At 43.8% G+C, this 26160-nt stretch overlaps 1 protein-coding gene across 1 annotated transcript in view; it reads right to left on the bottom strand.

The window, feature by feature from the left end:
- LOC122814504 (Snf2 related CREBBP activator protein) overlaps window positions 1-26160 on the bottom strand; it is a 3617155-nt gene that overhangs the window by 1891173 nt on the left and 1699822 nt on the right. Inside the window, exon 13 of the mRNA XM_044087079.1 lies at window positions 22451-22643. Within this exon, the coding sequence (XP_043943014.1) occupies window positions 22451-22643 (193 nt within the window). The remainder of the gene's footprint in view (window positions 1-22450; window positions 22644-26160) is intronic.

Below are 26160 nucleotides of genomic sequence, written 5' to 3'. Positions count from 1 at the left end.
GTGGGATAGAACTTGATTATGCAGCTCCAGCCAACCCAGTTTCAGATTATGGCAGTGGTGGGTTCTAAAAGGGGAGCCAGTTGCAAATCTGGCAATGTTACTGTAAGAGGTTGCCAGCTTGTTGAGGTTGTTTTAGAAAGATTAGTGTATATAGGAGAGGCATAGAAGAGAGTAGAGATAAGGTGGGTGTGGGCAATAGTAGCTCTAGCTATGGGAGTGAGGAAGGGTTTAATTTTAACTGACTTTTACTGTGGTGTTGATATGAGCGTCATAGTTAAAGGCTGTGGTCTACTGTTACTCCTAAGAGTTTGGTGGTAGTGTCAAGAGATATGACTGTGTCATTATTAGATCTGATAGTGAAGTTAATAGGGGTAGACGTGTGTGGGAGTAAAGAGCAATAGTTTAGTCTTTTTGGGGTTAAGGAGGAGACAGCTCTGTAAGAACCATTTTTCTACTAATTCAAAGACATTTTGGGTAAAGGACTGGAGTTCAGATGGTCCAGTACCAGAGCATATTAATGTGGAGTCATCTGCGTATGGTATACATGCAGCTTGAGGGATGTTTACATTTACATCATTAATAAAAACTGAGATTAGAAGAGGGCCTAATATAGAACCTTGGGATACACACCAAGGGTGACCGGAAGGTGGTTAGATAGAATATTTTCCCAAAGCACTGCTGGTTAGTTAAGTAGGACTTGAATCACAATAGTGCATGTGTATTAAGAGAAAGGGACTTAAGTATATACAACAGTAGCTGATGGTTGACCATGTGAGATGCTTTTTAGAGATCAATGAAGGTTGCGGAGGAAAAGATGTTATTGTTACGGTTTTTGTTAATGTGGTCAGAAAATAAGAGGAGGGCAGTGGTGGTGCTATGGAAAGGTCTAAAGCCATGCTGCGAGTTAGCCAATAGGTTATTTTGGAGAAGGTGGTCTAACAGTTGATGGTGGATGCATTTTTCCATAATTTTAGCTAAGGGAGAAAGTAGGGCAATCGGACGAAAGTTAGAGAGTTCTGTTGAATTACCACCTTTGTGCAGGGGATTATATGGGAGATTTTCCAAATGGATGGGATGGTACCTACTGTTATGGTTCCATTTATTAGGATAGAAATAGGATAGGCTATAATGTTTGCTGCGATTTGGAGATATTTGACAGGTAGTAGGTCAGCAGAGGGGGTGGATGGTTTGAGTTTGTGAAGAAGGGTACAGATGAGGGATGTAGGAGCAGGCTGTAGTTGAAATTAAGGCGGTAAGTTAGTTGAGTAGGAAGGCAGGTTGAAGGATACAGGAGGTAAGGAGTTAGCAAGTGACTGGATAGCATCAGTAAAGAAGGTATTGAAGGCATCAGCAATTTGTTTGGGAGTCTCATGGGCTATTCCTGATGGGGTTGGTGTCTTCAAGTGGCCTGGATTGCAGGAGTCTATTGATACCTGTCCAGAACTTTTGTGGTTTGTGCTGGTTAGTGTGTTGAAGTTGATAGTAGAAGTTTCTTTTATCTAATAGTATTGATGTTTTAGAAGTATTTCAAAGCTGTTTAAATTTTAAATGATCAGCTGGGTCTTTAGTAGTACACCACTTGGCCCAAACTTTGTTTCTAAGTTGAATTTTTTGCTTAGTTTTCTTAGTTAGCCATGGAGCAACTCTTGCCCTGATCTTAAGAGTACAAGTAGGAGCATGATAGTCCAAGATTTCTAAGAATTTGGAGTTGAAATGTGTCACTGCGTCCTGTAGCTGGAGGTGTTTTATGGGTGACCAATCACACATCAGGTTCACTTTGGAAGCTTGCAGGGTTAAAATGTTTATTTGAACAAGTAGTTCGGTCAGTGGTAGGGTACGGAATGCTAGCTTTTTGTCTAATTATATATGTTAGTGAGTGATCACTAATATCGTCTGGTAGGGTGCCTGTTTTATATGTTGGGGACTGAGTATTTGCTAGAATCCAATCTAAGGTGCTTTCTTTATTAGTCGGTTTGTGGATTCTGGTAGGAGAGGAGATAGTTTGGGAAAAGCCATGTAGACTTATGTGGTTAGTAGGATTATCAGTATTACAGCTATTCCAGTCTGTTAAAGTCACCTAGCACTATGGTTTCTTGAGGGAAGTTTGTGGAGAGCCAGCTAAGGATATTTTCAAGGGTGGTGATATTACCAGGAGGAAGATAGGAGCATATAATGTAGATGGACTTACAAGTGTTAAGTTGAAGTTTAGTTATAAGAGTTTCAGTATTTGAATCAGTAGGTGGGTGTATATCTAGTGGAGTAACTTGGAGACCAGTTTTATATATTATGGCTATGCCCCCACCCTTCTTGTTCAGGCAATCTAATCTCAAAATATTGTATCCTGGAGGGGTGATTTCATAGTCTTGGGTTGCTGGTTTTAGCCATGTTTCAGCTAGGCATAAGATGTCAAATTCATGTACATCTAGGAGAGCATGCAGGTGAGTCGCTTTATTGTTTATACTTCACATATTAAGATGAGCTATAAAGAGGGAGTTAGGAAGCCTTGTAGGGGAATAAAAGGGAGAGGGGTTCAGTGGGTTAGTGGGGCAGTTACTGGTGAGGCTAGGGTTGGGATGAATGTCACCATCCAGCAGGAGGTGTTGGTGTAGTATGTGTGTGTGTGATTTAGAGGATGAAAGAATATGTTTTGGGTTTTCTTGGTTTGGAGATGTTTATAGGTAATATGGGCAACCCTATGATACTTTGGGAGGCAATAGTTGGCTGCAAATGTTATGTTGATGTGTTCAAGGGTGGTTGTTATAGCTGACAGGGATGTTTGCTTGGAGGGATGGTGGAAGTTAGAGTAGTTGAGATGTTCACAGGCTGTTAGGATACAGGGTAGTAAAACGGAGGGTATGAGTGAGTACAACAGTACGTGTTTTAGGTAAGCTGACATGGGTGCAGAAGACATGGTGATAGAGAAGTTCTAAGGTAGTGAGTGAGAGGTGGAGTAAGCAGAGATGTGGGAGGAGTGATGGATTATCTAGGGAATGTCCCTAATGAGAGGCAGGTTAGGATTTGGTAATGGGACTGTGGGAGTGGCTAGATAGGTATAAGGATAGGAGCTCTGGGGGTGGGTGAGACTTGGGGGTAGGGTGGGGGAGCGGAGAGCCCGCAGGGCGAACAGAGCGGGTTCAGACAAGTATGAGAGTTTGGAGAGAACAATCAATGGATTGCTAATTCCTATGAGGGTACTATCAGGAATGTAGAAACCCAGGGAGAGCAATAGAAGAGGGGACCCTTCAGTGCTCTAGTGAGGAATGAGGAGGATGTTAGGAGTGACGTACATATAATCTACTACAGCACTGCTGTATTTCAAGTTCAGATAGGAGAGAGATGGGGTAAGAAGGGTGAGGAACACACCTAGTGAAGGTAGCCACCTGCTGAAGACAAGTAAACTGCAGCAGAATCAGCTAGTAAGAGAGAGACAAATCAAGGTAGGGAGTCTGGTTGTTAGCTTCTGGAGGCTATACAAGGAGGAGAAAGGTTTAGTTGCTAAAGGAAGAGAGGGGCATGGCTGCTGGGCCTCTGGCTAGATATTTTATTAGATATGGCTGTAGGTATTTAAAAATGGGCTTTCATACACCTAGGTTTGTATAGTGAAGCCCAAGTTGTGGAGGACAGTCATTGTGAATTTGAGATTGTTTTGCAGGGTGGATTCTGATTCTGCCAGAATAACAATGTTGTCCAGGTAAGGGTAGATATGTAGTCCCTTGGTTCTGCAACAGGCAATGACTGGGGCCAGGCACTTTGTAAATCCCCTGAGAGCAGTAGACAAGCCAAAGGGCAAGGCTGTAAACTGAAGGTGTGAAGCATGTCCACTGAAGAGCAGAGACCTACTGTGTCAGTGTCTGATAGGGATATGCAGGTAGGCATCCTTTAGATCCAGGGTGACCATGAAGGCTTTGGGTGGAATGAGGGGTAGAAAAGTTTGTAGGGAGACCATCGTGAATCACAGAACCTTTAGGAACAGGTTTAGATAGATAAGTCCAGGATTGGTATCCAAGGGGCATCCTTTTTGGGGATTAGGAAAAGGCGGTAATAGAAGCCTTTTCCTTCCTATCCTGAGAGAACTGGCTCTATAGTTCCTAGAATCAGGAATTCTTTCAATATGAGAGGGAATAAATGGAGATGGTCTCTTGGAGGGAAGGGAATTCTTTTTGGCTTTTCCTTCCAGGATAGGAAATATCCTTTTTGGATGATGGAAAGCACCGAAGTACCCAAAGTAATTGTTTTCGAGAAGGGGAGGCATTGAGTAAGGCAGGCAGACAGAGGGAGCTGATCCAGGCAGTCACACTGAGGTGGAACCTCCTCAGTCAGGAAAAGGCTGCTTGGCAGGTCCCTGGGAATTAGGAGGTCTGGAGTAAGGCAATCTCCTGGACCCTTTACGAGGTCTGGAGGAGGAAGGACTAGATGTACATGGAGTTCTTCTTATAAAAGAAGTCTTAAAAAAGTAGTTCCTGTAGTATCTGGGTAAGGGGGACACCAACAAGTGCTTTATGTCTTGAAGGTCTTTACGTTTCTCTTGCAAATTTTTGAAAAGTTCTGCTGAATTCTTACCAAATAAGAGATTGTGGTCTAAAGGAGCATCCATTACCTTGGATTTAAAGTCCCCTGGTAGAGGTTGGAGACATAGGCAGGAATATCTACAAAAGACAGATGCAAATGTACCAGACCTGGCTGATGCTTTTGCTGCATCATAACTGCACTTAATCGAGTGCCTGGCTACTTGAGAAACTAAAGACAGTTTAGATGCAATGGCATTCCTTGTGGGACAGTCGTGGTAGAGGCTAACAAGTTGGAGGCCTGGGAAACGAGGTCTAAGGCATAATATACCGTGTGTGTTTGGTAATTTATAGCCCTAAAGGCCAAGGTGGAGGAGGCATATACCTTTTTACCCATTCTGTCCATGGTTTTTGCTATCCTTGTCTGTGTGCAAAAGGGAAGCAGAGGGTAATTGCCTAGATCATCTGTCGGGGGAGACAGCAATGACTCCAGGGTCAGCCATGGGAGGTTTCACTAGAAACTTCTGATCTGGAACTTTATAAAATCTATCCGGCCTTTTGGGGGCAGGTGGTTGAGAATCTGGATTCTTGGAGGCAGAATTAAAGGTGTCCATAAAGGCTGGTAGAAATGGTGGAATAGCTGAGGGGGAGGGAGATTCTAACCGCAGGAGCTCATAATATCTTTTCTGCATGTTTGTCATTAAGGTTGTATCCCACTTGAAGTACTCTCATTTTTGTGATGGTTTCCCCAAAGGAAATATCCTCTGAAGGAGAATCACTCTCAATAGAGTCGGCTGGAGAGTAATAGTTCACAGGAGAAGCAATGTGAGACACACAACAGATTCCTCAGAAAAGGAATCATATTGTTTAGGTTCTTCTTCTCCTTGCTGAGTAGTGATTAAAGGGAGGGAAGAAGCAGGGGATGGTTTAGGGCTCATCTCTGGAATGTCTGTAGGTGCAGGGCCTATAGGCCTAAGGGCCATAAAGGCCTATAGCAAGGAATTGGTGAACGTCTGCCAATCTGGAGTAGCTTGAGGGATGGGGCTCAAGTGTTTTTTTTTTTCCTTAGTTGGCATTGGCTTAGGAGTTGGCCTAGGAACCAAGGTCTGGGCTGGGGCAGAAAGTCTTGGTCGGACTACCAAGTAGTGGGTTTACCCCGTGATGTCGGTTGAGGCCAGAGTCTGGGGTCAGGTCCAATGATGTGCTCTCTGTAGCTGCAATAATGGCCTCTTCCAGAGGATCCATCGAGGCTAATGGAAGAATCGGCTGTCCCTTGGCCCCTAAAATCAGTAGTCGGCAGGACGTCCGATGGCAGAGCGGCAATGGGAGTAGGCCTGGAAAACTTGGCCTTCTTCCATGGTTGTTCGGATTGGGTGACCGACTCGGGATCCCTCCTGCGAGCACAGCGTTTTAATCTTTGATTCTCAAGATATAAATTTACAGCTGCCAGACGGCTGTGAAGGATTTTGGTACGAATGACAAACAAATGGAGCAGGCCTTATGGTCGTGCTCCTCACCTTAGCAAAACAAGCACTTGTCATGTGATTTCATATGTGGCATCTGATGACCACACAATTACATTTGCTCTTTTTGTCAGACATCAGCTAAATAGCAAAAAACCTACAGTAACCAAGCTCACGTAGTAAGAAAAACAAAAACCACATACGGGGTACTTATCTTTTTTGAAGTCTTCAGACTAAAGAGCGGATCGAAGCGCACGCCGTCTGCAGCTGAAAAGTTCTGAGGTCTACGTGCGCAAAAGTTACATTTATAGTCCCTGTTTTATGGCCCTATGTGACGTCCCACGCACCTACAGCAGCCAGGCTTAACCTTTTGTATAGGAGCAGATGTCAGACCACATGACGGCTGGAAATCCCACAGTATGAATACTGCAACATCGGAATAGGAGGACTTCTTGCTTTCCCATTGTCTTTTTCCCAAGCTTCATTAATCTTCTCTGATTCTTACAGTTACCATATACTATTTCATATCCCATACTAATTAACCTTTTTCTTTTTTAAAGAAAATTCTGTCCTAGACTAAAAAAAAAAAAATCAAAGAAAACTGGTCTTTTACTTAACACACCCACATCCCTTACTCTTTGCCTATACTATGTCATAACCCCCTGGTAGAGGAAGCAGTCTCTAACCTGCATTCCAAACTTCTGTTTGGTCTCATCCCACTCTCTTACCTTTTCCATACCTAGTTATTCTCCTTCGTACGTATTTTCTATACCCCTATATACTTGCAGCATCTATTGGTAAAATCTCCTTACTATGTTTCAGTGTTGGCTTGGTTCTTAAACAGTTACTGCTACTTTACGAATATAATATTCTGTATCCGTGTTATCAAGGTCCTGCATCCAAAATCCTACTTTTTTATTTCTCACAAAAATCACACTTCATGGTACTTGCGTATTATCACAACCATATTCTAAACAAGTGACTAACTTCACTTTACAATATTAAAGACCGACATCAGGTACTCCGATCCCTGACTAATGTGTAGCAGCCCTCCGAAACGAAAAACCGGTGAAAGAGTCTGTTTTTTTTGTCTGCCAAAGTTATACTGTTATCCAGTTATGTTATTTGATGGCTGCCTGCAGTTTATTTATTTTTATTTATTTATTTAAATTTGTTGACCGGGAGTGTCCGACTGGACGTGGGTCCATTTTCAGCGGAGGCCCGGGGAGAAAAGCTCCACAGTAAAATAAACAGACAGTAGTTACACTGGATTACATAGCGATTAAAATTTAACATAGAAATTACTTACAACATATTTACAGATGAAGAACATAGTACATCAGTAGACAAGTAGAATCTTTATCTGTGAAGTACATAACAGGCATTAACAAATGTAACGAGAAGCTCCTTCTGTATAATAAGTACTAGGCTTATGAGCATCTGAGCTTCTATCATCAAGGTAGCTAGTGGAGGTGAAAGAAAAATAGTAGTTGGATGGGGTGGATGATATTAGAGTGGGAGTTACAAGGGCATAGCCAGCATGTTTTTAGGTGCGCTTTTAATAAAGTTTTGAAGTTGGTGCATGATGGTACGGAGGTAATTGTGGGTGGGAGTGAGTTCCATAATTTGGCTATGGCGCAAGAGAATAGTGCTTCACCAGCAGAGTTATTGGCTTTAGTGATCTGCAAGTGATTTTTGTTGCTGGATCTTAGTGGTCTGGTGGTGCGATAGGGTTGGAGTAGATTCTGGAGGGCTGGGACATTTAGTGGATGGTTTACTAGTTTGTGGGCGAGTGAGAGTTGATACCACTGAAGGAGGTGAGGGAGTTCAAGCCAGCCCAGTTCAGCAAGTGAGAGACAGTGGTGACTATGGTAGGATGCCCCTGTGGCGAATTTGGCGATTTTGTTGTAGCAGGTCTCTAGCTTGTTTAGATCACATTGCCTCAGGTTGGTATATACTGGAGAGGCATAAAGTAGGGTGGAGATAAGGTGGGAATTTGCTATTGAAATCTTTGCTGCTTTGGTGAGAAATTGTTTATTTCTGTATAATGCTCCTAGTTTTTTGTGGACTTTTTTTATGGTCATGGATATGTGAATGTCATTTTAGTTTATTGTCTATTTCGACTCCTAGCAATTTGGTGTGTTCAGTTGGGTATATAGTGGTGTTGTCTTTTGCTGTGATGTTAAAGTGAGAGTTGTTTTGAGTATGTTTGGTGGGTTGGAAGATGAGTAGTTTAGTTTTGTTTGGGTTGAGTATTAATTGGGCATCGGATAACCATGTTTCAACAGAGGAAAAGGCTTCCTGTGTGACTTTTTGCAGTTTCAGTAGGGACTGGGCTGAGCAGATGATGGTTGAGTCATCTGCGTACTGGATGAGTGTGCCATGTTTGGTGGCAGAGGCTAGATTATTGGTGTAAACAGAGAAAAGTAGGGGTCCAAGGATGGATCCTTGGGGAACCCCTATGGAGACAGGTAGTTGGGGAGATATGTCATTCTGCCATACAACGGATTGTTATTAGTTACTTAGAGGCCTGTTACTTAGAGGCTTTTCATTTTCCATTTTAATTGACATTTGAACATAACCGGCACAGTACTTTACTGTTTCAAATTACAAGTATTTAAGTGTAAGAACTGAAAAAAGGGCAGCAGTAATGAACGTTTTCTTTATATTTTTGTCACATGTTCGATACCATTTTTCTGTCGTACAGGGTCTGTAAAACTGTTGGTACAATTATTAAATAGGTATCAACTGCTACCAGTATTGGAATGTTACAAATCGTAGAAATTACATGTAGCGAATCACCCTTTAACTGATCTACTGCTCATACAGCAGTGTCAAGGTTATAAAATCTAACTCACCTCCCCCCCATGTTATCTTTTATATCAAAATAGCGTGACTTCACTTTCTTCTCACACTGAAGGTTATATGCACTTTTACTTGAGCCCTTTGACATTATGAAACATTTGGAACCTAGTTGCGACAATATGCAAGTACGCATTTCAGCATTATCCCTTTCTACTCTGTTACATAAACTTCTGCTTGATTTGTGCATATATCAACCTTAGCTGCAAAGCTCTAATGTAGCCTTTCAAATCAAGTAATCCTAAACCAATTTGCTCTATGGGGAGAATAAAATCCCATGGAACACTTGCCCTTTTCCCTCACAAGTAAATTTCAACTTTTTATAAATGATGGCCCACAACTTCCTGTGTTTATCATCTTTTGTTTAGTCTCTTCCTACATATCCTGAGCTGCCATAACAGAAGCTTTTTTAATCCATATACCTAAATACTTCATCTTACCATACCTCCATAACTATGGCTACTGCTGAACAAATTCATGTACAGGAAAGAATAGTTGTGTAAACTCTTACCATAACCACAGATGTCCTTCTCTTCCATATTGCAGTATTCTTGGTGTGGGATTTCCAGCCTCAGGTGATCCGTACGTAGGCTCCTATACAAACGCTTCAGCTTGGCTTTTGCAGTTGTGTGGGATGTCACACACAGCACATGTAGGACAATAAATCAGAGACCCTAAATGTGACGTCTGCAAGCACAGACCTCAGAATTTGAAAGCCCAGCAGGACAGGTCTAAGTAGACTAGCAAGTGATGTCAGCCATAGGATCAAAGAGACAACTGGTGATTAAATTGGTCATAGGGTAAGGTATTAACACCATCAGGAGTCCCAAGACAGGTCAGTAATGAGTGACAGAAAAGGATAAAAGGGGTTAGGTGGGTGGGAAGGAATAGTGCAACATGGAAGAGAAGGACATCTACGGTTATGGTAAGATTTTACACAACTATTCTATGTCCTTCTATTCTTATGTTGCAGAATTCTTGGTGTGGGAGAGTGCCACAACTTAGATGGAAGGAAGGGAGGAGGTAGAAGAGGCAGCTGATTCCACAAAGCCCTGCAGAACTGCTCTGGCAAATCTTGCACATGCTCTGGAGACGCTGTCTAACTTGTAGTGTTTGGTGAAAGTGTGAATGGTGGACCATGCGGCTGCTTCCAGTATGGATGCAGTGTCCAGGCCTTTTAAAAAGGCTTTGGAGGCTGCCACTACCCTGGTAGAGTGAGCTTTAACTCCCTGTGGGAGTTTTTTGTTATGGTGTGAACACAGGCAAACAGTTTTTCTAATCCAACATGCTATGGTTTGTTTGGAGACTGCCTTGGCCAGGGCCCTGGGGTGGAAGGAAAAAATAAACTGATTGGATTTTCTTATGGATTTGATTTGTCTAGGTAAAACCTCAGCTGTGTACATCCAGGGAGTGGAGTATCCCCTCACTTTCATTGGTGGGAGAGGGGAAAAAGGTGGGTACATGAAAAGATTGGTTTAAGGACAGATCATTGACCACTTTAGGTATAAAGGAAGAGTTGGGTTCGTAGGGTTACCCTGTCCTTGTAAAAGGTATTGTATGGAGGGGGCAGGCCATTGGGGCCTGTAATTCTGACACCCTTCAGGCTGAAGTTATAGCCATTACCAGGACTGTCTTCCATGTGCACATTTGCAGAGTAGCCATATTAGCAGATTCAAATGGAGACGGTTACTTTTCAAGGATCAAGTTCAGGTCCCAGGGTGGTGGGATGGATTTTTTTGGTGGTCTGGTGTGCAAGATCCCTTTTAAGAACATCTTAACACTGAGCCTGGCTAGTAAGGGAGGGTTTCGTGGCAAGCAGGCTGAGACTGCTGAAAGATGGACTTGAACTGAAAAGTAAGAAAGTCCTTCCTTAATTAGTTGACACACACAGGCAAGACCTTGGGGGGAAGATCTGCAATGCACGGATCCTTGCCCTTGTCCAGACAGCATTTTGAAAATCTCTCCCATTTAGCTAAGTAAGATTTTCTTCTATTATGTTTCCTGGCCTCCCTCAGGGCTGAAAAGCACATCCTCTGAATACTGATGCCTGAAGGGAATTAGAAGTTTATCACCCGCAGTGTCAGTGCCAACATCTGCAAGTGTCGGTGGATGAGGGTTCCCTTGTGTGTCAGGAGGTCCACCTTGTGGGGTAACTTGTGGTGATTTCCCTTGGCTAGATTGAGAAGTAGGGGGAACCAGAGCAGCCTTGGCCAGTAGGGGTTCACCAACAAGATCTCTGGTTTGTCTCTCCTGATATTCAGGAGGACTTTTTGAATTAATGGGAAGGGTAGAGAGGTATATAGAAACCTCCCCTTCCATGAAATGCTGAATGCGTCTACTCTCCAAGCTAGTGGAGAGTGTGCCTTGGAGCAGAAAGTCTGCAGTTGTCTGTTCTGGGAGAAGGGGGGAAAACAATTCTATTTGGTGTGCCCCACTGGTGAACAATATCTAAAAAGATAATCCTGTCCAACATCCATTCGTGATTTGGAGAGGATGTCCTGCTGAGAAGCCCTGCTTATTTGTTGTCCTGTGAGGGGATGTAGGATATCTGCAGGGACAAGTTGTGCTGTGAGGCTAGGTCCCATATTAGTAAGATTAGTCCACAGAGGTGGTAGGCTTTTGTCCCTCCCTGCTTGTTGAGGTACCACATAACTGTGGTGTTGTCTGTTATTATTTGGAGAAACTCTGGTCGTAAGAGATGAAAGAAGGTTTTCAGTGCCAGGAGGACTGCTGTCATTTCCCCTCACTTTGACATGCTTGTTCTTTATGGAAGGGTGCCACTTTGCTTACTCCCTGTAGTTTGACATAGTGGCTCCCCATCCTACGTCTGATGCATCTGTATACATGAACTGGTTTGGGGTGGGTAATTGCAGTGGAAGTCCCAGGTTCAGCTGAATTTGCTGAAGCCACCATTTGAGTTCGGACTCTAGGCAGGATAAAATGGTGATTTCTTGCTCTAAGGGATGCTAGTGTTGTGACCATACATTTTTTAGATACCACTGCAGCTTTCACATGTGCATTCTGGCTAGTGGGAGCATGGGGATTGTGGCTGCCATTGGGCAAAAGGTTTGTAGGAATTGCCTTGCAGTTATCTGGCTGGGTCTGCACAAGTGTTCTGAAGTGGGAGGACAGGGAGCTGACTTTGCCCTGGGGAAGAAATGCTTCCATTATGGCTGTACTGATACTACAACCCAGAAATGTTTTGTCTTGGCCTGGGGTCAAGAAAGACTATGGGAAGTTGAGGGTGAACCCCAGTCTTTGAAGTAGACAAATGGTAAACTGTAGATGGATTTGCAGGATTTCCTTGCATTCTGCTACAATAAGGATGCCGTCCAGGTAAATCTGAATCACTTGTGTTCTGCAAAAGGCTATGGTAGGTGCCAAGGATTTTCTGAACACTCTGGGAGCAGTGGACAAACGAAAGGGCAATGCAATAAATTGAATCTTAGAGGAGGGTCCAGAAAAATGTAAGAATTTCCTGTGGGAAGGTTTAATAGGGATGTGCAGACAGGCTTCTTTCAGGTCGAGTGTGGCCATGAAGGGCTGGGCTGGTATAAGAGGGAGTAAAGTTTGTCGGGACAACATTCTGAAGGTGGGAACTTTTAATATTAGTTCAGAAATGAAAGGTCTAGAATGGGTCTCCATGGTCCATCTTTTTGGGGGACCAGTAACAGTCTTGAATAGAAGCTGGAGGGACAGGTTCTATAGTTCCCAGGCTCAGAAGGTCTTGCAAAATCTTTGAGAAGAGGTGTGTCTAATTTCTTGGGGGAAGGGAACACCCATTAAGGGGGGGGGGGTCTTTTTCTCCAAGAGAGGAAGTATCCTTTTTGAACAATAGCCAGAACCCAATTCTGTAGTGATAGCTTTCCAAAAGGGGAGGCAGTGTGAGAGGTGGGCAAGAAAATGGTAGGTGGGCAAGGCAGTCACACGTTGTTGGGACATCCTCTGCCTTAAAGGGCCGTCTAGCGGGGGAATGCGAGACAGCTGAGCCTTGAAGGGGTTTGTCTTCTGGCCCATCGTGTGTCTGCAAGAGGTAGGTCCAGCACAGGAGGAGTTTCTTCTGACAAATGTATTTTTGGTACGGTAATTCCTGTAATATTTCCAGATAAGAGACACGAGCAGATGCTTGATGTCTTGCAATTCCTTACTCTTTTCTTGTAGATTTTTGAACAAATCTGATGACTATTTACCAAACAATAAGTTAGGGTTCCAGGAGAATGTAAGATTTTAGACTAAGTCCTCTGGTAAGTGTTGTAGACGTAGCCAAGAATATCTTCTAAGTACAGTGGCAGTGGCTGCAGATCGTGCAGTGGCCTCTGCAGCATCATAACTACATCTAATGGAGTGCCTGGTTACTTGGGCAGCTAGAGAAAGTTTCGATGCTATGTCAGATTTAGTGGGGCAGTCTAGAGTAACAGCCAGCAGAGTGGAGGCTTGAGAGACAAGGTCCAGAGCATATTTGGTCATATGGGTTTGATAATTAATGGTTCTGAAGGTCAATGTGGAAGAGGTGTAAGCCTTCTTTCCAATTCTATCCATGGTTTTGCTGTCCTTGTCTGTGGGTAGGAGAGAGGCAGACATCAGTCTGGATTGTTTATCAGGTGATACTGCAATCACAGCAAGGTCTGCCAGGGGTGGTTTGACTACAAATTTCCGGTCATCAGGCACTTTGTAAAAGTGATCTGGCCTCTTAGTGGTAGTAGGCTGAGAGTCTGGGGTCTTGTGTTGGGGAAAAGGCATCCAAATAAGCAAGGATGACAGGAGAAATGGCAGATGGGGAGGGTGGTTCCACTTCTAACAATTCAAAATACTTTTTTTTTTTTTTTTTTTTTGGAGTATCAGACATTTGTGAGGTGTCCCATTTGAAGTATTCCTTCATTTTGGTTAAGGTCTCTCCAAAAGTGATATCCTCGGGGGAAGATGGGTTGGGGGGAGTCCCCTTCGTTGGATTATTCATCTGGGGAGTAATACTCAAAGAGATGCAATTTGGGAGGTGTATGATATTGATTAATCACAAGATGATCAATAAACCTCTTGCTCTGCTTCCCTGTCTTGTGAAGTGGAGAGTGGAAGAGAGGAGACAGAGGCAGGCCTATAGCGGAGGAGAGGAACAGTAGATGGAGAAGAGGTTGAGAGCCTAAGGGCCATGAAGGCCTGCATCAAACATGAGGTGAAGGACTGCCAATCAGGTAGGCCTTCAGCGGGTGAAGCCAGATGTTTGTTTTTTTTATTTCTTTTTAACTGGGGTAGCCTTAGGTGTAGGCTTGGAATCAGATGCCTGGCTAAGGGTAGCAGAGTCCAAAGGAGGGATCCCAGTCAGAGGCCTGGTTGGTCTGGTTCCCCTTAAACCTCAGCGGTAGCCGATGGCGGAGAAGGCTCCGTGGACATGCTAGTTGTCAACTGAGAAGAGGCTTCCTTGAAGGTCGCCGAAGTAGACAAATCTGTCAGACGTCCCTCAAATCCTAAATCGGTAACTGCCGGGGCGCCCGGAAGCGGACAGGCAGTGGAAGTGGGAATAGGAAGCTTGGCCTTCTTCCATGGAGGTTCATTCAGGTCTTCCGAAGCAGGATACATCCTTTGCTCTAATTTTTTAAGTCAATGATTTTCTAAATATAGATTAAAAGGAATTCCAACTGTAGGCAAGGTACGATAGGAATCATTCCTTCTAGATCCTGAGAATGTTGACACCATAGGCTTTTTAGCTACCATTGTAGTTTCCTCAAGCAGTCTTGCACATTGAATTAGTAGAATGCACGAGGCCATGAACCCCAAGGCTTGTAGTATTTGCCTTGCAGATAGCAGGGTTTCTGTGGCCACTAGGTTTGAAGTAAGTTGTCAAACAAATTTGTTTCTCTGGCGTGAGGAAAGCCATCAGGGAAGTTGTGTTCAAGCTTGCTCCCAGGAATATAATTAGACAGGGCACCAGCTGAGAATTTCATTTCGTTTATGGTGTACCCCAGACAAGTTAGCGCCTTTTGTACAAATGCTAGATGATTCAAAAGTATGTCCTGGCTTTCTGCCTGAATTAAACAATCGTCCAGGTATGGGTATATTTGAATATTTCTTTGCCTGCAAAATGCAATGACTGGAGCTAGACACTTTGTGAATACCCTGGGCGCAGTAGATAATCCAAAAGGCAGTACAGTGATCTGATAGTGTGTGCAGCCTGCTTTGAAACACAGGTATCATCTCCAAGATTCCCTGATTGGGAAGTGCAGACAAGCTTTCTTTAAATCCAGTGTTGCCAACCAGGTATCTTTGCCTATTATGGGAAGCAACTGGTGAAGAGTTGGCATCTTGAATTTTAGAATCAACATAAAGGTGTTTAGGATAGAAAGGTCCTGGATAGGGCTCCATGAGTTCTCTTTTCTGGGTAACAGGAAAAGTCTAGAGTAGAAACCTTGTCCATTTTCCACTTCTGGTACAGTCTGAATAGCCTCTAATCTTGAGAGAGTACTTGCTTTTGAGCCTCTGCCCTCTGATCTGGGGGTAGATCTGGCCAACCGTTTGGGATTGGTAACGTGTGCAAGTGAAATCTGTATGCTTGGGAAACTATGTTTAAAACCCATTTGTCCTGGGTTATGAGTTCCCAGTTTTTTGCTTGTAGAGCAATCTTTCCCCCTAAAGGAGCAGTCAGTTGAGAAGTGCTTGGAAGTTTTAAAGTTAAGTCATTGAGACAGCTTACCATAGGGAGGAGTCTTACTACTCCCGGATTTGGAAGTGGGAGCCTCCCACTGCATAGTCCTGTGTGTACCCTGGGACTGAAGCCTGGTTGTTCTACTGGTTCTGGGTTTGAACGGAGAAGGCCTGGAAGAGGCAAGAAAGGACCAAAGTTTTGTAAGAAATCTTCAACAGTTTGCATAGATTTAGCTTTTTCCTCCATCATTTTAAGAACAACTTCTGCTTTGTTACCAAACAGGCAGTCCTGATTTAAGGGAGCATCCAGCAATTTAGTTTAACTTGATCTGGCAAAGATTGCTCCTTAAGCCAAGCATGCCTTCTAATTACAGACCTGGTGACAGCAGACCTGCAAGATGCCTCTAGTGAATCAAAACCACATTGCAAAGTATGTTTTCCAACTTGTTCAACTGAATGTAGTAAATCCTGTAAATCATTATTTTCAGCACAATCAGGAATCAACATCATTTTCTGTTTAAGCAAACAAATATGTTGCTGATACTTTAATATATGAAACTGGCAGTTTAAGGCCGTAATGGCCAAAGTTGCAGAAGTGTATACCTTCTTACCTCATCTATCCAGCGCCCTGGAGTCTATCAGAGGGGGTAGGATTTTTGACAGTAGTAGCTTTAATGCCCTTGAGTCCCTGTGAAATGGTCTCAGGATCCGCAGTAGGATTTTTGAAAAGGAACTTGAGAGTCAGGGGACTCTGTAATATCCATCAGGTTTTCTGGGAGCAGGGGGTAGAGAGTCAGGGGCCAAGCTAGATTCCGAAAAGTCATCATCAACAATGTCTAGTACAGGAGGTATGGCTAAAGGCCTGTGCTGGGGCAGGAGTAAGAAATCCCTAAGCCTCTTTTTAGAATCAGAGAAATCCTGACTTTCCCAACGAACATGCACCCAGAGGGTATGCAAGGTTTCACCAAAAGAGAAATCCTCTGGGGGGGGGGGTGCATAGGGAATAGAGTCCTCTACATCAGAATCCTGATAGGTAGATGAGGGTAAATCATGGTCAACAGAGAAAACAGAAAATTCAGAATCATGGTCAGAAGTATCATAAGCAAACTCAGTCCTAGGTTTCTTAGAGGGGGAGGGGTTGGCTTCCCTTGATTAAAGTAATAAGGTCTTCAGCCACTCTTATTATTTGTTTTTTAGGCATAGAGGCCTGGCCCATGTGGTCTGGGTGTCAGTTTTCTAGGCATGGTTCAAGTTTTAGGCCTTAGAGAATAAGAAGGCATTGGTTTAATATGCAAGTCAGTAGGCCTGAATACACCCTCAGAAGCCAGTGCCTGCACGGCAGCTCCGGACCCATCCATGGTAGAGACATCCACAGGTTCCACAGTTGAAGCATCTTGCGGCATATTGGACTCAGAATGGGTCTCAGTAGAGGCCTGAGAATCTGAAGTAGCGGGTATCAGGGACTGCGAAAGCGCCTCACTGAGTACCGGCAAATTGGCGACTGGCTTAGGAGAAGCATCGTTGGCAGCTTTGGATCTCGGCAGCCTGTCTTTATCTTTGCGTTTTTTCGGAATGTCGGTAGTCGGATGGCTTACCGAAGACATATTGGGATAATTAAACTGAGCATCAAAACATTTAGAAGCGAAAATATACTGACGGATAGTTTGTGGTTTAAATAAGGCACAAAACCGACAGCGAGGTACATGGTGGTCAGGGCCTAGGCAAGGAATACAGTACAAATGAAAATCTTTAGGAGTTATTTGCTTTCCACAAGAAATGCAATTATTTACTTTTACTGACACTGGTTTAGAGCAAGAAAGTGTTTCCCCAACGGGGGACTTGGCCTTCAGTTGAAGACTTCGGTTCTGAAACACGAAATCGAAAATTTCAGGAGTTGGCCGACCGGCACTTGCGAACTGCTTCTGCTTCGGGCACCGCACGGCAAGAAAGACTGATGCATGCTTTATACCTCTGACTACCTGATGTCACGGAAGAAGAGACTGCAACCAAAGCAGGACCCAAGACTTTGTTAATCAGGCCGACTGAGGGTTACTGCAAGCAGATAACCAAATGTGATGACTGCAACAGTGAAACACGAAGAACATCTGTTTGACCAGAGGGTGAGAGAAGAGAGGAGGCTCAGTATTGTAATGAGCTGATATTGGCAGAGGCATGAATCTTAATGGATGAGAAGGATAGGCCTTTGTGGAGCAGTTCTGCTAGATAAATCTAGGATATGAGGTAAGGTGGGCACGACTGTGTCCTTTCCCTGAGAATGGCTCCAAGAACAGAATCTTTTCCACTTTTCTGAATAGGATTTCTTAGTACAAGGCTTCCTGGCCTCAAGGATGACATCCAGCACCTGTTTGCCTAGGGTTGCTGTTGATGTATTCAGGGAATAAGCCAGGCTGCTAGGTTCAGGGGTTGCAGCTGAGGATGCTAAATCTGGCCCTCCTGCTGGGACAGCAGAGTCTCAGTCCGATGCAGGTGCCATGGTGGCACTGTCAAACTGCATAAAAGTAGGTACCAGTGCTGGCGTGGCCAGTCTGGTGCAATAAGGGTTGTCCTTGGCCTGTCCTGTTTGATCTTGAGTAGTATTTTTGAGAGGAGGGGCAGAGGGGGAAAGGCACAGATTGAGAGGTTTTCCCACGTAAAGGATAGGGCATCCACTTTCCATGCTTCGCTGCGGGGAGTTCTGGTGAAAAATTTGCTCAATTGATGGTTTTGGGTGAAGCAAAGAGGTCCACCTCTGGGTGCCCCCCACCTGTGGATAAGAAGCTTGAAAGTGTTGGGTTCCAGTTTCCACTCGTGTGGGTCCATTAGAGTTCTGCTTAAGTCGTATGCCACTGAATTTTGTTTGCCTGGCAGGAATTGAGCTTGCAGGTGCACTTGGTTGCTCAAGGCTGTGTTTCACAGAGCCATGGCTAACCTGCAGAGTGGGTAGGAATGAGTCCCCCCCCCCCCCACTTGTTTATGTACCACATGACTGTGGTGTTTGTCTTTATTAAGAGTTGCCCTGGACAGATAAGGAATGTGAAGGCCATCTGTGCATTTTGTACAGCTAACATTTCTTTTTGATTGACATGCAGGTGCATTTGTCCAGGACTCCATTTGCCTTGAATGCATTTGCCTGCCATGTGTGCCCCCCCATACATAGTCTGATGCGTCTGTTGTCAGGGATTGAGTGGCGGGGGGGTTGAGTGAAAGGGAGTCTCTTGTTGTGGTTGCAGGCCTCTGTCCACCAAAGTAACTCTGACAAGGAATGATCGGTATCACGGTTTTCAGGTCCTGAGAATGTTAACACCAGAGACTTTTTAAGTACCACTGAAGTTACCTCATATGCAGTCTTGCATATGGAATTAGGAGAATGCATGAGGTCATGAACCCTAGGGCTTGCAATATTTTTCTTGCAGATACCTGGTTTGGGTGGCCAGTAGTTTGAAGTAATTTGTCAAATAAACATGCTTTTCTGGAATGAGGAATGTCATCTGGGAAGCTGTGTTCAAGATTGCTCCCAGGAATACAATTTCTTGGCTGGGTACCAGATGTGATTTCTTTTTGTTGATGGTATACTCCAGAGAAGTTAGGAGTCTCTTTACAAATATCAGGTGCTGAAGTAGCAAATTCCTGATGTCCGCCTAAATCAGGCAATAGTCGAAGTATGGGTAAATTTGAATGTTTCTCTGCCTGCAGTACACCATGGCTGGAGCCAGGCACTTTGTGAATACCCTGGGCGAAGTAGCTATGCCAAAGGGAAGTGCAGAGAACTGTTCGTGCATAGAGCCTGCCCTGAAACGTAGATATTTCCTGCAAGATTCCCTTACGGGGGATGTGCGGAGAAGCTTCTTTTAAGTCTAGGGTGACTAGCCAGGATTCCTTCGCTAGCATAGATAGCAGCTGTTGGAATGTAAGCATTTTGAACTTTGGCAACACCAAGAAGGTGTTGAGAATTGATAGATCCAGGACAGGGCGCCAAGAGTTTTCATTTCTGGGCACAAGAAACAGTCTGGAGTAGAAACCCTGCCCATTTTGCTCTGTTGGAACAGGCTGAATAGCCCTGATACTGAGAAGACAAAGTACTTGCGCTTTTGTACCTCTGCCCACTGGTTTAGGGAAGGTCTGGCAATCCGCCTGGGGTTGGCAGTGAATGGAAGTAGAATCTGTTATCTCTGGGATACAATGTTTAAGACCCAGCGGTCCTGGGTAATGTATTCCCAGTTTTTTGCATGCATGGCGAGTTTTCCTCCTAGGGATGCAAGTATGTGGGCATGGCTGGGAAGGATGCAGGAGAAGTCATTGTTAACTTTTTTCATAAGACGGCGGCTTACCACACACTGTTTTTAGGGTGAGAACACTCGATTGTTAAGATCTGTGTATACCTTAAGACTGTAGTCTTTGTGGTCTGTTGCCCCTGGGTTTGGACCGGGAGGGACTGGAAAGGACCAATTTTTTGAAAAGCAGTGCCTACTGAATTTAGGTGGCTGCACCTGTAACAAATCTAACAGTTTGCATAGATTTAGCTTTTTCCTCCATCTTTTTAAGAAATATTATTGCTTTTGTGCCACACAAACATTCTTGATTTAATGGAGCATCTACTAATTTTGCTTTGAGATGGTCTGGCAAGATTTGTTCCTTCGGCCAAGCATGCTTTCTCAGAACAGACCCAGTGACAGCAGCCCTGCAATACGCTTCTAAGGCATCAAAACCACATTGCAAAGTAGGTTTACCAACTTGGCTTGCAGAATGCATTAACTCTTGTAAAGCTTTATTTTCTGCACAATCAGGAATCAAAAACATTATTTGTTTAATTAGTTCCATAATATGCTGCTGATACTTTAACATGTGAAAGTGGCAATTTATAGCCCTGTTGGCAAGAGTTGCAGAGGTGTATACCTTCTTACTCAATCGATCTAAAGCCCTACAATCCCTGTCCGAAGGGGTAGGGTTTTTGGCTGTAATAGCCTTAATAACTTTAGGTCCCTGGCAAATGGTCTGTGGATCCGCAGTAGGAAGTTTTAAAGAGAAATTTGTGAGAGTCAAGTACTCTGTAGTACCTGTCAGGCTTTCTAGGAGCAGGAGGTAAATTATCAGGGGTAAGACTAGATTCCATGAAGACATTATCTACAATATCCAGGACAGGGGGTATATAGCTTGAGGCCTGTGCTGAGGCAAGTCTAAAAATTCCCTGAGTCTCTTTGTTGACTGAGGGCAGTCCTGGTAATCCCAGTGGAAACGCTCTCTTAGGGTGTGCAACGTTTGACCGAAAGAAAAGTCCTTTGGAGGGAAAGCAGAGGGAATGGAATCCTCTGCATCTGAATCCTCATAGGTTGATAAGGGTATGTACTGCAATCAGAGGGGTCAGAGTCATTGGACTCATGGTCTGTAGAATCAGAAGGAAAATCAATGGTCTTTTAGAGGGGGAAGGCTGGTTTCCGCTAATTAAAGTAATAAGGTCTTCAGCCATTCTAAGCATTTGTTTCTGACGCATGGGAGCTTCAGAATGCATTTCCGCCAGTTTCCTAGGCGTAGTGCGAACTTTGGGCCTGAGAAATTCGGTAGATTTAGTCAAAAATGAAGTAGTCTGTTTAATACGAACATCGGAAGGCCTGAATACACCCTCAGAAGCCGGTGCCGGCACAGCGGTTCTGGAACCATACAAGTTAGAGAAATCCACAGGTTCCATAGTCGAAGAAGCATCTCGTGGCATACCGGACTGCGAATGGGTCTCAGTAAAGGTCTGTGAATCTGCAGAAGTGGGTATTGGGGGCTGCGAAAGCACCTCTCTGAGTACCGGCTAACTGGTGACTAGCTTAACGGAAGCATCATCGGCATTTTTGGATCTATGCGGTCTCTCTGTCTTTATCCTTACTTTTCTTGGAAGACTGGTAGTTGGATGGCTTAAAGCCATTTTGGAATACAGACAGCGAGAGCGGAAGAATTTAGCTACAAAGACGGTCAGACGATGAATAGTTCTGGTGTTGAGCAAGGCACAAAATCGATAGCGAGGAATGCCGTGGTCTGGGCCTAAACAGGTGACGCAGTAAGAATGAAAATCTCTGCGAAGTATTTGCTTTCCACAGGCAAGACAACTGTTAACTTTTTCTGACATGGGTTAGAGCAAGAAAAAAGGATCCTAAATGGGGTACTTAGCTTTAGAAGACTTCAGATTTGAAACTCGAAAAATGAAAATTTCAGGTAGCAGCTGACCGGCATTTGTGATCTGCTCCGGGCTCCCGCGCAGAAAGAAAAGCTGATGTAATGCCGTCGGCTGCATGTTTTATATCCCTGAGGACCTGTCATGGAAGAGGCGACAGCATCTGACGCAGAAATCTCAAGACTCTGGTATTCGGGCTGACTGAGGGCTACCTGCAGGCAGATCACCCAAGTGAGATGACTGCAACAGTGAAACATGAAGAACATAATTTGTTCGAGCCACCATGAATCCTACAAAACTTCTCAACCCCAGAACCAATAGAAACTGTCAAAGGATAACTATCAGAAATTTTAAAGTAAATAAATGTTTAAAGACCGGGCACTTGCTCTCTATACGTCATCAGTACTGAATTGTTGCACAGTAAAAAAACGAAGTAGTAAGAGCTGAATAATGACACAAGCAAATCTACCTTAGAAGGTGTACATCAGTTTGATACTGCAACAAGGAGATGCTACAGAGGGTTGCTGACAAAACCTGCAAGTCAATATGGAAGGAAAATGTCTGTTTGGCCAGTTCTGATGTCACACTGACAAGAGACACGATACCCAAGATGAACATCTGTTAAACGTCAATTTCCTCTTCTACTGTAAGAATAAGCAATCTGAAAACATTAACATGACATTACATAGTTTGGCCCCTGAGTGTACGTCTCCCAAACTCCTCAGAAACAGATCCTTTACAAAACCTTTTTACCAATAAGGCAATTACTTTTGTGTAAGACTCAAGTGTTACCAATGAAGGTCTCATTTTCAATTAACTCAACTAATTACCTTGTGTAAACGCTTGATGAGGTTTTCATTGTACTCCTGGCTTCCCTCAATCATTCCAGTCAAAGGGTTTGAAAACCACTCCTTAAACTCTCGGTGGGACTGGAAGACATGTGGCATCAAAAAATGCATCAGAGACCAAAGTTCCATCAAGCTGTTCTGCAAGGGAGTCCCAGTGAGCAGCAACCGTCTCTGGCTGAAAAAAGAAAGAAAAAGTTATGTACTTACCATAACGTCCCTTCTGTGTTGTCTATATTTAACCTTGAAAGATGGGTCCGATTCCGGTATCAGAATTGACTCAGCCGTTACTATAGCTCGCACTAGCCAAAAGCTCTCGAGCTTCACCTTTACCCACAATCCCTCTCACAATTACCTCAGATCGACTTTGCATAAAAGTACATAAATAAATATATATATATATATATATATATATACATATACACACACACATATATATATATATATATATATATAAATAAATATATATATATGTATATATATATATATATATATATATATATATATATATATATATATATATATATATATATATATATATATATATATATATATATATATATATATATATGTATATATATATATATATGTATATATATATATATATATATATGTATATATATATATATATGTATGTATATGTATATATATATATATATATATATATATATATATATATATATATATATCTTAGAAACTAAGCACAAATGGAAACCGTATCTGTTGTGCTTGAAAAATCATAATAATTCAAGGATATATAACGCGCTAGAGCAAAAAAAATCTTTAAAGGTCAGGGGATGGAGTGAGGAGAGTCTAGGATAAATGAAAATAGACAACACAGATGGAACCTTGTGTTAAGTACATAACTTATCTGATGTTGTCAATCTTCATTTCATCCTTGACAGAGTCCCCAACTATCTAAAATCTTGTGTGGACTCGCAGAAGGATATTCCTGAGCACCAGTCTCACATAGACCTATCACAACTGCAAACCAAACACATAAACACACAAGAACATACTCGGAGGCTCTAAATAAAAATCTACCAAAACAACAGAGGCCTCCAAATCAGACACCCAAGTGACCACTACCTCAAGACATAGCACATGCAACACAGTTCACAAAGTCAGTGTGCTAAACAGTCACAGCCCTTAAGGCCAAACAACATGCCAGATGCACTTGTAATAGCTGACTCCATAGTCAGACACACTGACGTCCCACTCACCAGACTGAACAAGGGAAAGGTTACAGTAAGCTGCCTGTCAGGCGCTAGAATCCGCCACATAACACAAGCACTCGGGTCACTCCAAAGCAAGTACAAATATGACTCAGTCATTGTCCATGCCGGTGTGAATGACCTGAGACGTACCGCCCTGGACTACATGAAGAGACAGAGGAGCTCTCTGATTATGTAGCCCAGGCCGGTATGACCCTGACCCAGAGCAGCATCTTACCCCTCACCAAGAATGATGCCACAGTACAGAGACAAAATGATCAGCTTTAACAATTAGCTTAATTACCGGTGTCATTCTAAGGGGATCCAATATCTGTCCACTTGGGATGACATGCTTGACAAGCCACGCTGCTTAGCAAGGGACGGCTTGCACCTGTCACCCCTGGGCTTCCGGATATTGGCCAAGGCTCTTGCCACCCCCATAGTGCCTTTTTTAGGCAAGGCTCAAGAGAGAAACCCACCTCCCTAGAAAACACAAGTGAAAAAAAACTAAGGGTAATGCTGCTCAATGCCAGAAGTCTAAACCTCAAAATGCACACTCTCGAAGCCCTCCTCAGTATGGAGAAAATCGATGTCTGTGCAGTGACTGAAACATGGTTCAAGGCTCCTGAGAGCACCCCAGCACTACCAGGTTATACCTCATATCATGCTTTCCGGCCCCAAAACTTGGACCGAACCACAAAGGAGGGAGTATCCATATTCATCAAAGATACCCACACCTCCAGGTTAGTGGCAACGCACGAAGCATCGGAGACCATCCAGGTGCAACTAACCATAGGCAAAACTGCCCTACAGTTTCTAGCATGCTACAGACCACCCTCTCAAACTCAGGAACCCCACTCAGCCTTCCTGAAGACACTGGAAAGTATGAAAGTCTCTACAAATACCATCATATTGGGAGACTTCAACTACCCAAACATACACTGGGACCATTACTCAAGCCCCAGCACCCTAGCCCAAAGGTTCCTAGAATTCATAAACTCAAATGCGATGGAACAACTAGTCACCACACCCACAATAGGAGATAATATACTAGAGACCTGATCATCACAAACATGGGGACAAAATGCTCCACACCGAAAGTAAACCCCTCATTTGTGAGATCAGACCATAAATTAATCTCACTGGAAATCCACATCCCGCCCCCACCCCATGTACAAAAGACCACAGTGAAGAATTTCTCAAAAGCCGACTTCACACTTCTTAAGACTGAAGTAGTATCCTTCAAGGCCCCTGGGCCAGTGGAAACTGCAACCCACACCGCTGAATCCTTTATAAATGCCTTCTACGGACACCTTCAAGAATGCATGGATCATGCAATCCCTAATAAAACCAAGACCCAATCCCACAAAGGCAGGCATCCTGTCTGGTGGACCCCAGCCATTAACAAACTTTACAACAGGAGGAGGAAGCTACTACATGACAGAGCAAAATTCCTAAAAGGGAAGGCATCTCTGATCAGTACTAGCAAAAAACTACGATCATTCATAAAATTAACCAAGGCCAACTTTGAGAGAAAAATCGCAAAAGACACACAAGACAATCACAAGGCCCTCTTTAGCTATGTTAGAAACCTGGGTGGAAACTCCCAGATATGCTCAGAGTTAGTCCAAAATGACACAAAATACACTGAACCCACAGACATTGCCAACATTCTGGCAGACAGGTTCAGTGCAAATTTCTCTGCCCCCTCCCCCCCAAAAGGAGAAATATCTATCCCAGCAGAGTGTAGCCTCCCTAACATTTCAGATGCCCAGGTGACAGCCGCCCTCTCCAAAGCTAAAAACACAGCATCAATGGGACCAGACGGTGTCCCGGGCTGCGTGCTACATGAACTCCAAGAGGAACTAAACCCGCACATAAGGCTGCTGTTTAATCTTAGCCTTACTACAGGATACGTACCCAAAGAGTGGCGTACAGCAACAGTGGTCCCACTCCACAAAGGAGGTGCTTCTACAGACCCTGGAAATTACTGCCCCATAAGCTTGATGAGCCTGGTCTGCAAAGCTATGGAAAGGATCATTATGGAACTCATAAACAAAGACATTGGGGACCTACAGACATTGGATCCTACCCAGTTCAGCTTTGTCTAGGGCAGATCCTGCCTTTTGAACCTGGTTGACTTTTTTGAAACAGTCACTAGGGCCATTGATGAGGGAAAGGCAGTTCACACAGCCTACCTTGACCTTGCAAAGGCCTTCGACACAATACCCCACTCGAGCATCATAGACAAACTCACCAGCTTAAATGTAAACCCATATGTCACAAGATGGGTTGCAAACTGGCTCAAGGACAGAACCCACAAGGTCAGAATTGCTGGAGCCATGTCAGACTCTAAGCCAGTCACAAGCGGTGCCCACAGGGCTCAGTCCTGGGACCCCTCTTGTTCGGCATTTATTTTTCCGACGTGCAAGCAAACATAGGAGGATTGTGGCTGACAGTTCGGAGATGACTGCAAACTGG

The sequence above is a fragment of the Protopterus annectens genome, chromosome 10.part0 (genome assembly GCF_019279795.1).
Source record: "Protopterus annectens isolate FY-2018-M chromosome 10.part0, PAN1.0, whole genome shotgun sequence".
Lineage (NCBI taxonomy): Eukaryota > Metazoa > Chordata > Ceratodontiformes > Protopteridae > Protopterus > Protopterus annectens.
The sequence above is the reverse complement of the archived record's forward strand: the minus strand, read 5'-3'. Positions and strand labels throughout refer to the sequence as shown.